We start from the raw sequence: 15,000 nt of genomic DNA on the forward strand, positions 1-15,000 counted from the left end.
TGAGGACAAGAGCTCCCCTCTCACCACCCTCAAGCTTCCATTCCCAGCTTCCAGGAGGACTGGAGCCCTGCTGTCCCCTCCCATACCTGCTCTGAGAGGACTCGGAGCTCGTTTCCTTTCCCCTCCCCTCACGGCCACCGAAGACGTTGCCGAGGCCCCGCCTGCCACCGAAGACGTCAGTGCAACCCAGGATGACCCCGCTAAGTCATGAAGCAAAGCAGTATAGAACCTTTAATGTATTAATTCATCTTTCTTTGTTCCTCAAAGTTTAGCTTCATGTTCAAATGTTCCATTCCACCTTAAATGGCACAGCCAGAATGTATTTCCTACACTGTTTAAGGCAGAATGGAAACTTTCAGTAAGATGCTTATGAATAAGAACCCAACTTATGCCTTGTGCGTCCAAGCAGGTTCAGCTCGGGTTCAGGTCTCAGATTTAGCAGTACCATTTGGGCCTGATCTGATTGGACTTCAGTTTCATGCCCAAGCAAACCTCCAGTCTGAATATGTCATTTGAGCCCTTTCTGAAGGACTGATGTCCAAAACTGGCCGTTCTGACAAATATTTCAAGCTGTAATGTGTCAAAGTATCTATGAGCATCAGTTGTTTGCAGATTTGTCCATTTTTTGTTGCTGTTCCCTCCCCAGGTTCTGAATTCCGATCAGAGCTCCTTGGTGCTCTGCGAGACGCTGATCGAGACCGTCTATGGCGAACGGGGCCAGGTCCTGAAGTCCAAGGAGCGCAAAGTGTTCCTGTTCAGCGACATGCTTATCTGTGCCAACATCAACGTCAAGTAAGTATCCCTGCCAAGGTCGGTCCACTAACCTTCCTATTGTCCATCCCCATCTCCCCCGGGCCACTCTGAGTGATGGTGGCTCATCAGTGGCTCTAAATGTGGCGCGGCCCTCCTGAAACATTAGGCCTGAAGCAGGGGGCTAAGCCGTAATGGCGGAGACACTGTCCTGAATTGCGCAGAGTCAAATGGGCCTTCATTATCTGGGAACAAATGGCTGGGTGTTTAGCTACTGAAGCAAGGATTATATCCATAGATCACTGGCATAAAAGGTTCTTCCGTCCTCCTCAAATAGATTATCTATGACAGCACCATTGATCACATCGCAGCGGAGCAAAAGGTAAACAGCGAGGGGTTTTCTTTTTTTCCCGTCTGCAGTTTGCAGAAAGCTCGTGTTGATGCCTCCTCTTTCATCTTCACAATCATCGTCGTTCAGCGTCTTCTTAGGAGCGCCGTTCTCCTGGAGTTGACTTTGCTCGCCCTTTAGAAAGAAATTTTGACAAAGTGATCACAGCGTTGATTGTGCGTTGTTACAGGAATACATGAATAGCAACGAAGCCTCCGAACAGCCGGGGGTGTCACTCTCTCTTCTTCATGCCCACGACTGATCAGACGCATTGCAATTTCAGGGCCTCATTCCTTTTATGACAACACAAAGAGTGGTCTTAGCTCTTCTGACAGACTTCAGATGTTCAAAGGGGAGAAGATTTAGATTTTTTTTTTCTCCACCAGGGGGCCTCCAGACATCAGCAGCCTGGTTCCCGTAGGGCCCAAATACACCATGAAGTGGAGCGCCCCCTTGATACAGGTCCAGGTAGTGGAGGTTGGTCAGGAAGTCGCTCAAAGCAAAGACGTGGCGTTTCAGTCTGGAGGGGTCAAACGGGCAGGAAATTCTTCAGCCCAAGGTAACTTTCGCATGTCCTCCAGTGGCTTTTCTTTCTTTTTTTTAAATTTCCTTTTATTGTAACCATATTCTTCTGGAAATTGTACATTGTTTACCATTTTACAAAGCTACCTTGTGATACTTTAAAAGAAGAATTCTATTGTTGTTGTTTTTTTTTATCTTTCCAAAATGATTAATTGATCTTTATTAGTCCCACAATGGGGAAATATCACCTCCGCATTTAACCTGTCCGTGCAGTGAAACACCACATACACACTAGTGAATACACACACACTAGGGGGCAGTGAGCACACTTGCCCGGAGCGGTGGGCAGCCCTATCCACAGCACCCGGGGAGCAGTTGGGGGTCAGGTGTCTTGCTCAAGGACATCTCAGTCATGTGCTGGCGACCTTCCGGTCACAGGACTGGTTCCCTAACCTGGAGCCCACGACTGTCCCGGTGTCTGCATGATCCAGTCGTTGAGAGAGCAGTTCAGAGTGGTTTCATGTGAGATGGTGCTTTACTGACTAGTGGAGGCGATAAGACCCAGGGGCTGCGATGGTTCCAGTGGAAATATAGCCTTTTTATTTATTATCAACAGTTACCCGACACATTTTCTGAGCTTTTATATGTAATGTTAATAGTGTGTCTGACACAGTGTGTCAGTCTAATAAAAGAAACATGAAAGTAATGCTTACTTTTTTCCCAGTGTTTTTGAAAATAGCTTTTTGATTGCTTTTAAAGTGAAATTGGAAGATTTAGATGTATCGTGAGTTCAATTAAAAAACGGAACAGTTGTAAATTCATTAAATTTATGTTTTTTTTTTGCCTTTTAACTCTTGGAAGGGATCTTTCTGCCATTAATGTATTTGAAGTAATATGTTTTATTATTAAATCTTATCTCAAAACTGTCCTAAAGCAGTATCGCAGGCATCACCGTGTATTTGAAACCATTTTGCGTAGTAACGTGTAGCTTAAACCTGGTTGTTTTTCTCCTATCAGCACTGCTGTGAACAGTTCTCAGTATGTTTCACTGGACCAGAGCATAACTGTCTCTGAGTGACTGACAGACTGACAGACTGCCTGCCTGACTGCCTGACTGAGTCACTGAATAGTCAGAGGTATTCCTGAAACCCTTCATTGAAGCCTGCCTGCACAAGTGTTGCTGTAGGAAGCACTATACACCTATTTAAACGACACCAGATCATCATCCCCATTTAAGGCTACAGTAGAATTAATGAAATAAAAGGTAAACTCATTAATGGAATCATTTTTGTTGTTTTTCAGTATTTTTACATAATTTTAAAATGCCTGTTGGCTTTGTACCAAACCTTCACGATGAATGGACCAAAAGAAACGGCCCAAAATGATCTGGAAAAAATTCTGGTTCCATTGACCTCCATTAAAAGTAAAGTAGGTTTTTCCTCCTCCTGTAAAGTCACCATTCTGGAGATGAGGTAACAATAAATGCTCTTTCTAGTAACGGGTGCTATGATTGGTGCCTCCTTGATGTTTCTGGAGCTCATGCTGTGTCTGATGTCGTTCTCACTGTAATATGAGCAGTGATTTAGTCATTTCTCACTCTTTCAAAAGTCGCCCAGTGATCGTGCCAGAAACCAGTAAGTGCACCTGAATTGAAACTGGAATGGCATTTGGAGATGTTGTTTACCAGTTATTGAATTATTATATTACTTCATTAAAAAAACAAACACTAATGGTGTCAGCATGCATGCTATGCGCTAGAGAACACATGGTTTTAGCTCATATTTCTACATTCTAAAGAGAAAATAGTACATTTGGACATGCTTCTGCAGAAGTGTTGACGTCTCTTTACACTACACTTATCTAATCACTAACACTGTCTATTAAAGATCTTCACCTCTTTTTATTCACTGTATTTTATTACAAACTTTTTTCAGCAGGTTTAGTGTTGTGTAGACTCTGTGTTGAGTTGTAGGTATTTTTCTACTTGTTGTATTTGTTTTAGGTCTCAATGCATAAATAACTTCAGGTAGTAATTTAGAGCAAAGCTCTTTAAAATTATGTCGACCTTTATTAACTTGAGATATTCTGAAGTAATGACAAGCACTTTTGTAAGTCGCTCTGGATAAGAGCGTCTGCTAAATGCCATAAATGTAAATGTAAATGTAAATGTTTGCACGAGGATGTATGTAGAAATGATCTTACAGCCTGATAGAGTCTTAATAATGGGCTACACTGTATGACCAAAGTACACTATATTGCCAAAAGTATTTGGTCGTCTGGCTTCACACACATATGATCGACATGCCATTCTTAATCCATAGGGTTTAATATGATGTCGGCCCACCCTTTGCAGCTATAACAGCTTCAGCTCTTCTGGGAAGGCTTTCCACAAGAGTTAGGAGTGTTTATGGGAATTTCTGACCGTTCTTCCAGAAGAGCATTTGTGAGGTCAGACACTGATGTTGGACGAGAAGGCCTGGCTCACAGTCTCCGCTCTAATTCATATAAATTTTTTCCCAGAGGGCTTCAGTGTAAGCAAAAAAAAAAAAAAAAAAAAAACTGGTGGCACTGTGCTCCGGCTGACCCTTGTCCTTGCACATACTGACCCTAGTCCTGTGTGCAGCTGGCTGTGGAAACCGTTTCCTGACGGTCCTAATGCACAGCTCTTGTGCTGATGTTGCTTCCAAAGGTTTTTTTGGAACTCAGGTGAGTGCTGAAACAGAGGATAGGTGCCTCGCTCAGTGAGTGGTCTACTGTGCTGTTGTGGCTCCTAGACTTTTACAGTAGTAGCACTTGACTGATCTACCTAATCTGATCTGATCTGATAACCAGATCTACCTAGAACAATTACTGCATGTGGTAACAAGCAGTTGAACTAGTTTTATTCAACTTAAAAAACGACATTGATTGAAAGAATCATTCATTCAAAGTGTTTATTTAGGTTGAATAAGACTGATTACTTGTTACCACATGAAGATTTTCTTTTACGTAGATCTGATGAGCCACTTTTTACAGTGTGAGTAATCAGGTATTGGGAAACTCCAGGTCTACAGGAGTCAGACAGTAATCAGATAATGGGGAAACTCCAGGTCTACAGGAGTCAGGCAGTAATCAGATAATTAGTGAAACTCCAGGTCTACAGGAGTCAGACAGTAGTCAGATAATGGGGAAACTCCTGGTCTACAGGAGTCAGACAGTAATCAGATAATTAGTGAAACTCCAGGTCTACATGAGTCAGACAGTAATCAGATAATGGGGAAACTCCAGGTCTACAGGAGTCAGACAGTAATCAGATAATGGGGAAACTCCAGGTCTACAGGAGTCAGACAGTAATCAGATAATGGGGAAACTCCAGGTCTACAGGAGTCAGACAGTAATCAGATAATGGAGAAACTCCAGGTCTACAGGAGTCAGACAGTAATCAGATAATGGGGAAACTCCAGGTCTACAGGAGTCAGGCAGTAATCAGATAATTAGTGAAACTCCAGGTCTACAGGAGTCAGACAGTAGTCAGATAATGGGGAAACTCCTGGTCTACAGGAGTCAGACAGTAATCAGATCATGGAGAAACTCCAGGTCTACAGGAGTCAGACAGTAATCAGATAATGGGGAAACTCCAGGTCTACAGGAGTCAGACAGTAATCAGATAATGGAGAAACTCCAGGTCTACAGGAGTCAGACAGTAATCAGATAATGGGGAAACTCCAGGTCTACATGAGTCAGGCAGTAATCAGATAATTAGTGAAACTCCAGGTCTACATGAGTCAGACAGTAATCAGATAATGGGGAAACTCCAGGTCTACAGGAGTCAGACAGTAATCAGATAATGGAGAAACTCCAGGTCTACAGGAGTCAGACAGTAATCAGATAATGGGGAAACTGCAGGTCTACAGGAGTCGGACAGTAATCAGATAATGGGGAAACTCCAGGTCTACAGGAGTCAGACAGTAATCAGATAATGGAGAAACTCCAGGTCTACAGGAGTCAGACAGTAATCAGATAATGGGGAAACTCCAGGTCTACAGGAGTCAGACAGTAATCAGATAATGGAGAAACTCCAGGTCTACATGAGTCAGACAGTAATCAGATAATGGGGAAACTCCAGGTCTTCAAGAGTCAGACAGTAATCAGATAATGGGGAAACTCCAGGTCTACAGGAGTCAGACAGTAATCAGGTAATGGGGAAACTCCAGGTCTACAGGAGTCAGACAGTAATCAGATAATGGGGAAACTCCAGGTCTACAGGAGTCAGACAGTAATCAGATAATGGGGAAACTCCAGGTCTACAGGAGTCAGACAGTAATCAGATAATGGGGAAACTCCAGGTCTACAGGAGTCAGGCAGTAATCAGATAATTAGTGAAACTCCAGGTCTACAGGAGTCAGACAGTAATCAGATCATGGGGAAACTCCAGGTCTACAGGAGTCAGACAGTAATCAGATAATGGGGAAACTCCAGGTCTACAGGAGTCAGACAGTAATCAGATAATGGGGAAACTCCAGGTCTACAGGAGTCAGACAGTAATCAGATAATGGAGAAACTCCAGGTCTACAGGAGTCAGACAGTAATCAGATAATGGGGAAACTCCAGGTCTACATGAGTCAGGCAGTAATCAGATAATTAGTGAAACTCCAGGTCTACATGAGTCAGACAGTAATCAGATAATGGGGAAACTCCAGGTCTACAGGAGTCAGACAGTAATCAGATAATGGAGAAACTCCAGGTCTACAGGAGTCAGACAGTAATCAGATAATGGGGAAACTGCAGGTCTACAGGAGTCGGACAGTAATCAGATAATGGGGAACCTCCAGGTCTACAGGAGTCAGACAGTAATCAGATAATGGGGAAACTCCAGGTCTACAGGAGTCAGACAGTAATCAGATAATGGGGAAACTCCAGGTCTACAGGAGTCAGACAGTAATCAGATAATGGAGAAACTCCAGGTCTACATGAGTCAGACAGTAATCAGATAATGGGGAAACTCCAGGTCTTCAAGAGTCAGACAGTAATCAGATAATGGGGAAACTCCAGGTCTACAGGAGTCAGACAGTAATCAGATAATGGGGAAACTCCAGGTCTACAGGAATCAGACAGTAATCAGATAATGGGGAAACTCCAGGTCTACAGGAGTCAGACAGTAATCAGATAATGGGGAAACTCCAGGTCTACAGGAGTCAGACAGTAATCAGATAATGGGGAAACTCCAGGTCTACAGGAGTCAGACAGTAATCAGATAATGGGGAAAATCCAGGTCTACAGGAGTCAGGCAGTAATCAGATAATGGGGAAACTCCAGGTCTACAGGAGTCAGACAGTAATCAGATAATGGGGAAACTCCAGGTCTACAGGAGTCAGACAGTAATCAGATAATGGGGAAACTCCAGGTCTACAGGAGTCAGGCAGTAATCAGATAATGGGGAAACTCCAGGTCTACAGGAGTCAGACAGTAATCAGATAATGGGGAAACTCCAGGTCTACAGGAGTCAGACAGTAATCAGATAATGGAGAAACTCCAGGTCTACAGGAGTCAGACAGTAATCAGATAATGGGGAAACTCCAGGTCTACAGGAGTCAGACAGTAATCAGATCATGGGGAAACTCCAGGTCTACAGGAGTCAGACAGTAATCAGATAATGGGGAAAATCCAGGTCTACAGGAGTCAGACAGTAATCAGATAATGGAGAAACTCCAGGTCTACAGGAGTCAGACAGTAATCAGATAATGGGGAAACTCCAGGTCTACAGGAGTCAGACAGTAATCAGATCATGGGGAAACTCCAGGTCTACAGGAGTCAGACAGTAATCAGATCATGGGGAAACTCCAGGTCTACAGGAGTCAGACAGTAATCAGATAATGGAGAAACTCCAGGTCTACATGAGTCAGACAGTAATCAGATAGTGGGGAAACTCCAGGTCTACAGGAGTCAGACAGTAATCAGATAATGGAGAAACTCCAGGTCTACAGGAGTCAGACAGTAATCAGATAATGGAGAAACTCCAGGTCTACAGGAGTCAGACAGTAATCAGATAATTAGTGAAACTCCAGGTCTACATGAGTCAGACAGTAATCAGATAATGGGGAAACTCCAGGTCTACAGGAGTCAGACAGTAATCAGATAATGGGGAAACTCCAGGTCTACAGGAGTCAGACAGTAATCAGATAATGGGGAAACTCCAGGTCTACAGGAGTCAGACAGTAATCAGATAATGGGGAAACTCCAGGTCTACAGGAGTCAGACAGTAATCAGATAATGGGGAAACTCCAGGTCTACAGGAGTCAGGCAGTAATCAGATAATTAGTGAAACTCCAGGTCTACAGGAGTCAGACAGTAGTCAGATAATGGGGAAACTCCTGGTCTACAGGAGTCAGACAGTAATCAGATCATGGGGAAACTCCAGGTCTACAGGAGTCAGACAGTAATCAGATAATGGGGAAACTCCAGGTCTACAGGAGTCAGACAGTAATCAGATAATGGAGAAACTCCAGGTCTACAGGAGTCAGACAGTAATCAGATAATGGGGAAACTCCAGGTCTACATGAGTCAGGCAGTAATCAGATAATTAGTGAAACTCCAGGTCTACATGAGTCAGACAGTAATCAGATAATGGGGAAACTCCAGGTCTACAGGAGTCAGACAGTAATCAGATAATGGAGAAACTCCAGGTCTACAGGAGTCAGACAGTAATCAGATAATGGGGAAACTGCAGGTCTACAGGAGTCGGACAGTAATCAGATAATGGGGAAACTCCAGGTCTACAGGAGTCAGACAGTAATCAGATAATGGGGAAACTCCAGGTCTACATGAGTCAGACAGTAATCAGATAATGGGGAAACTCCAGGTCTACAGGAGTCAGACAGTAATCAGATAATGGAGAAACTCCAGGTCTACATGAGTCAGACAGTAATCAGATAATGGGGAAACTCCAGGTCTTCAAGAGTCAGACAGTAATCAGATAATGGGGAAACTCCAGGTCTACAGGAGTCAGACAGTAATCAGGTAATGGGGAAACTCCAGGTCTACAGGAGTCAGACAGTAATCAGATAATGGGGAAACTCCAGGTCTACAGGAGTCAGACAGTAATCAGATAATGGAGAAACTCCAGGTCTACAGGAGTCAGACAGTAATCAGATAATGGGGAAACTCCAGGTCTACAGGAGTCAGGCAGTAATCAGATAATTAGTGAAACTCCAGGTCTACAGGAGTCAGACAGTAATCAGATCATGGGGAAACTCCAGGTCTACAGGAGTCAGACAGTAATCAGATAATGGGGAAACTCCAGGTCTACAGGAGTCAGACAGTAATCAGATAATGGGGAAACTCCAGGTCTACAGGAGTCAGACAGTAATCAGATAATGGGGAAACTCCAGGTCTACAGGAGTCAGACAGTAATCAGATAATGGGGAAACTCCAGGTCTACAGGAGTCAGACAGTAATCAGATAATGGCGAAACTCCAGGTCTACATGAGTCAGGCAGTAATCAGATAATTAGTGAAACTCCAGGTCTACATGAGTCAGACAGTAATCAGATAATGGGGAAACTCCAGGTCTACAGGAGTCAGACAGTAATCAGATAATGGAGAAACTCCAGGTCTACAGGAGTCAGACAGTAATCAGATAATGGGGAAACTGCAGGTCTACAGGAGTCGGACAGTAATCAGATAATGGGGAACCTCCAGGTCTACAGGAGTCAGACAGTAATCAGATAATGGGGAAACTCCAGGTCTACAGGAGTCAGACAGTAATCAGATAATGGGGAAACTCCAGGTCTACAGGAGTCAGACAGTAATCAGATAATGGAGAAACTCCAGGTCTACATGAGTCAGACAGTAATCAGATAATGGGGAAACTCCAGGTCTTCAAGAGTCAGACAGTAATCAGATAATGGGGAAACTCCAGGTCTACAGGAGTCAGACAGTAATCAGATAATGGGGAAACTCCAGGTCTACAGGAATCAGACAGTAATCAGATAATGGGGAAACTCCAGGTCTACAGGAGTCAGACAGTAATCAGATAATGGGGAAACTCCAGGTCTACAGGAGTCAGACAGTAATCAGATAATGGGGAAACTCCAGGTCTACAGGAGTCAGACAGTAATCAGATAATGGGGAAAATCCAGGTCTACAGGAGTCAGGCAGTAATCAGATAATGGGGAAACTCCAGGTCTACAGGAGTCAGACAGTAATCAGATAATGGGGAAACTCCAGGTCTACAGGAGTCAGACAGTAATCAGATAATGGGGAAACTCCAGGTCTACAGGAGTCAGGCAGTAATCAGATAATGGGGAAACTCCAGGTCTACAGGAGTCAGACAGTAATCAGATAATGGGGAAACTCCAGGTCTACAGGAGTCAGACAGTAATCAGATAATGGAGAAACTCCAGGTCTACAGGAGTCAGACAGTAATCAGATAATGGGGAAACTCCAGGTCTACAGGAGTCAGACAGTAATCAGATCATGGGGAAACTCCAGGTCTACAGGAGTCAGACAGTAATCAGATAATGGGGAAACTCCAGGTCTACAGGAGTCAGACAGTAATCAGATAATGGGGAAACTCCAGGTCTACAGGAGTCAGACAGTAATCAGATAATGGAGAAACTCCAGGTCTACATGAGTCAGACAGTAATCAGATAATGGGGAAACTCCAGGTCTTCAAGAGTCAGACAGTAATCAGATAATGGGGAAACTCCAGGTCTACAGGAGTCAGACAGTAATCAGGTAATGGGGAAACTCCAGGTCTACAGGAGTCAGACAGTAATCAGATAATTAGTGAAACTCCAGGTCTACATGAGTCAGACAGTAATCAGATAATGGGGAAACTCCAGGTCTACAGGAGTCAGACAGTAATCAGATAATGGAGAAACTCCAGGTCTACAGGAGTCAGACAGTAATCAGATAATGGGGAAACTGCAGGTCTACAGGAGTCGGACAGTAATCAGATAATGGGGAACCTCCAGGTCTACAGGAGTCAGACAGTAATCAGATAATGGGGAAACTCCAGGTCTACAGGAGTCAGACAGTAATCAGATAATGGGGAAACTCCAGGTCTACAGGAGTCAGACAGTAATCAGATAATGGAGAAACTCCAGGTCTACATGAGTCAGACAGTAATCAGATAATGGGGAAACTCCAGGTCTTCAAGAGTCAGACAGTAATCAGATAATGGGGAAACTCCAGGTCTACAGGAGTCAGACAGTAATCAGATAATGGGGAAACTCCAGGTCTACAGGAATCAGACAGTAATCAGATAATGGGGAAACTCCAGGTCTACAGGAGTCAGACAGTAATCAGATAATGGGGAAACTCCAGGTCTACAGGAGTCAGACAGTAATCAGATAATGGGGAAACTCCAGGTCTACAGGAGTCAGACAGTAATCAGATAATGGGGAAAATCCAGGTCTACAGGAGTCAGGCAGTAATCAGATAATGGGGAAACTCCAGGTCTACAGGAGTCAGACAGTAATCAGATAATGGGGAAACTCCAGGTCTACAGGAGTCAGACAGTAATCAGATAATGGGGAAACTCCAGGTCTACAGGAGTCAGGCAGTAATCAGATAATGGGGAAACTCCAGGTCTACAGGAGTCAGACAGTAATCAGATAATGGGGAAACTCCAGGTCTACAGGAGTCAGACAGTAATCAGATAATGGAGAAACTCCAGGTCTACAGGAGTCAGACAGTAATCAGATAATGGGGAAACTCCAGGTCTACAGGAGTCAGACAGTAATCAGATCATGGGGAAACTCCAGGTCTACAGGAGTCAGACAGTAATCAGATAATGGGGAAAATCCAGGTCTACAGGAGTCAGACAGTAATCAGATAATGGAGAAACTCCAGGTCTACAGGAGTCAGACAGTAATCAGATAATGGGGAAACTCCAGGTCTACAGGAGTCAGACAGTAATCAGATCATGGGGAAACTCCAGGTCTACAGGAGTCAGACAGTAATCAGATCATGGGGAAACTCCAGGTCTACAGGAGTCAGACAGTAATCAGATAATGGAGAAACTCCAGGTCTACATGAGTCAGACAGTAATCAGATAGTGGGGAAACTCCAGGTCTACAGGAGTCAGACAGTAATCAGATAATGGAGAAACTCCAGGTCTACAGGAGTCAGACAGTAATCAGATAATGGAGAAACTCCAGGTCTACAGGAGTCAGACAGTAATCAGATAATTAGTGAAACTCCAGGTCTACATGAGTCAGACAGTAATCAGATAATGGAGAAACTCCAGGTCTACAGGAGTCAGACAGTAATCAGATAATGGGGAAACTCCAGGTCTACAGGAGTCAGACAGTAATCAGATAATGGGGAAACTCCAGGTCTACAGGAGTCAGACAGTAATCAGATAATGGAGAAACTCCAGGTCTACAGGAGTCAGACAGTAATCAGATAATGGGGAAACTCCAGGTCTACAGGAGTCAGGCAGTAATCAGATAATTAGTGAAACTCCAGGTCTACAGGAGTCAGACAGTAGTCAGATAATGGGGAAACTCCTGGTCTACAGGAGTCAGACAGTAATCAGATCATGGGGAAACTCCAGGTCTACAGGAGTCAGACAGTAATCAGATAATGGGGAAACTCCAGGTCTACAGGAGTCAGACAGTAATCAGATAATGGAGAAACTCCAGGTCTACAGGAGTCAGACAGTAATCAGATAATGGGGAAACTCCAGGTCTACATGAGTCAGGCAGTAATCAGATAATTAGTGAAACTCCAGGTCTACATGAGTCAGACAGTAATCAGATAATGGGGAAACTCCAGGTCTACAGGAGTCAGACAGTAGTCAGATAATGGGGAAACTCCTGGTCTACAGGAGTCAGACAGTAATCAGATCATGGGGAAACTCCAGGTCTACAGGAGTCAGACAGTAATCAGATAATGGGGAAACTCCAGGTCTACAGGAGTCAGACAGTAATCAGATAATGGAGAAACTCCAGGTCTACAGGAGTCAGACAGTAATCAGATAATGGGGAAACTCCAGGTCTACATGAGTCAGGCAGTAATCAGATAATTAGTGAAACTCCAGGTCTACATGAGTCAGACAGTAATCAGATAATGGGGAAACTCCAGGTCTACAGGAGTCAGACAGTAATCAGATAATGGAGAAACTCCAGGTCTACAGGAGTCAGACAGTAATCAGATAATGGGGAAACTGCAGGTCTACAGGAGTCGGACAGTAATCAGATAATGGGGAAACTCCAGGTCTACAGGAGTCAGACAGTAATCAGATAATGGGGAAACTCCAGGTCTACAGGAGTCGGACAGTAATCAGATAATGGGGAAACTCCAGGTCTACAGGAGTCAGACAGTAATCAGATAATGGAGAAACTCCAGGTCTACATGAGTCAGACAGTAATCAGATAATGGGGAAACTCCAGGTCTTCAAGAGTCAGACAGTAATCAGATAATGGGCAAACTCCAGGTCTACAGGAGTCAGACAGTAATCAGGTAATGGGGAAACTCCAGGTCTACAGGAGTCAGACAGTAATCAGATAATGGGGAAACTCCAGGTCTACAGGAGTCAGACAGTAATCAGATAATGGAGAAACTCCAGGTCTACAGGAGTCAGACAGTAATCAGATAATGGGGAAACTCCAGGTCTACAGGAGTCAGGCAGTAATCAGATAATTAGTGAAACTCCAGGTCTACAGGAGTCAGACAGTAATCAGATCATGGGGAAACTCCAGGTCTACAGGAGTCAGACAGTAATCAGATAATGGGGAAACTCCAGGTCTACAGGAGTCAGACAGTAATCAGATAATGGGGAAACTCCAGGTCTACAGGAGTCAGACAGTAATCAGATAATGGAGAAACTCCAGGTCTACAGGAGTCAGACAGTAATCAGATAATGGGGAAACTCCAGGTCTACATGAGTCAGGCAGTAATCAGATAATTAGTGAAACTCCAGGTCTACATGAGTCAGACAGTAATCAGATAATGGGGAAACTCCAGGTCTACAGGAGTCAGACAGTAATCAGATAATGGAGAAACTCCAGGTCTACAGGAGTCAGACAGTAATCAGATAATGGGGAAACTGCAGGTCTACAGGAGTCGGACAGTAATCAGATAATGGGGAACCTCCAGGTCTACAGGAGTCAGACAGTAATCAGATAATGGGGAAACTCCAGGTCTACAGGAGTCAGACAGTAATCAGATAATGGGGAAACTCCAGGTCTACAGGAGTCAGACAGTAATCAGATAATGGAGAAACTCCAGGTCTACATGAGTCAGACAGTAATCAGATAATGGGGAAACTCCAGGTCTTCAAGAGTCAGACAGTAATCAGATAATGGGGAAACTCCAGGTCTACAGGAGTCAGACAGTAATCAGATAATGGGGGAACTCCAGGTCTACAGGAGTCAGACAGTAATCAGATTTCTGCTTAACAACCAGCCAATAAACTCACAGAAGATATGACGTAAACATAATGTAAAACTCAAATTGCCACAGCTTTTAAATAAAAATTGTACTGCTTTACCTGAAAATATGAGCGGACGTCATCTAGCAGGTGAAGAATATTTAAATCCTTCATTTTGTCGAGTATTTGGTATTTGGTTTCAGTGTCATTCCATAAGTGTATTTCTGCGTCTCGAGGCGACGCTGCTCGCTTATTTCCGGTAGAGCAGTCTGATCTGATCTCGCGCAGACTGAGTGAAACGAAAGAAATCAGAGTAAGAGCTCACAGCACTGAGAAATCTGATTACTGAGCTAAAACCCAGCCTCTTTATCAGGTTCCTTAATCGGGTTTATAGATCAGAGTGTGGTGTTTACATGATCAATCGAATAATCAGATAAGTGCAGAAATCCAATTATGATCGGATTATTGATGCGTGTAAACATCAGTGTTTGTGGAGATTGTGCTTGACTTCATACACTTGTTAGCAATAGGTGTGGCTGATACACCTGAACTCCATAATCAGAACCACACATACTTTTGGCCATATGGTGTAGTTAAGTATTCTTTCATTATTTCATTGTTTCATCAGTTCATTCATTCATTCATTCTAGAATTAACATCTCCACCATTAAAGGCAGATTAATTTGATCTCCTTAATCTTTTAATAAAGGATTGATAAACCAAAATCGGATGGTAAGTGTATGATGTACTTCCCTGGGAGGGAAAAGGAAGTAGAAATGGCGTTTTTGGGTTTTTTTTGGGAACACATTACTGTGTTTTGCCCAAATAAATGGTTTGATGTTTTGGAAAAAAAGTTTTGGACAGTGCTGTCTATAGAAGACAGTGTGCCAGTGCTGCCCCTGACAGGTTGCTGTGGCACACAGTAAGCTATGTTGAATAAGTGCCAGGGTCCGCACTGCTGGTGGTGCGAGTTATTGTTTGCG

At 43.7% G+C, this 15,000-nt stretch overlaps 1 protein-coding gene across 1 annotated transcript in view; it reads left to right on the forward strand.

Annotated features, from left to right (window-relative positions):
• arhgef10la (Rho guanine nucleotide exchange factor (GEF) 10-like a) overlaps window positions 1–15,000 on the forward strand; it is a 263,737-nt gene that overhangs the window by 85,541 nt on the left and 163,196 nt on the right. The window contains exons 15-16 of the mRNA XM_017716475.2: window positions 647–792; window positions 1,525–1,697. Of these exons, the coding sequence (XP_017571964.1) occupies window positions 647–792; window positions 1,525–1,697 (319 nt within the window). The remainder of the gene's footprint in view (window positions 1–646; window positions 793–1,524; window positions 1,698–15,000) is intronic.

The sequence above is a fragment of the Pygocentrus nattereri genome, chromosome 21, assembly GCF_015220715.1.
Source record: "Pygocentrus nattereri isolate fPygNat1 chromosome 21, fPygNat1.pri, whole genome shotgun sequence".
Taxonomy (NCBI): Eukaryota; Metazoa; Chordata; class Actinopteri; order Characiformes; family Serrasalmidae; genus Pygocentrus; species Pygocentrus nattereri.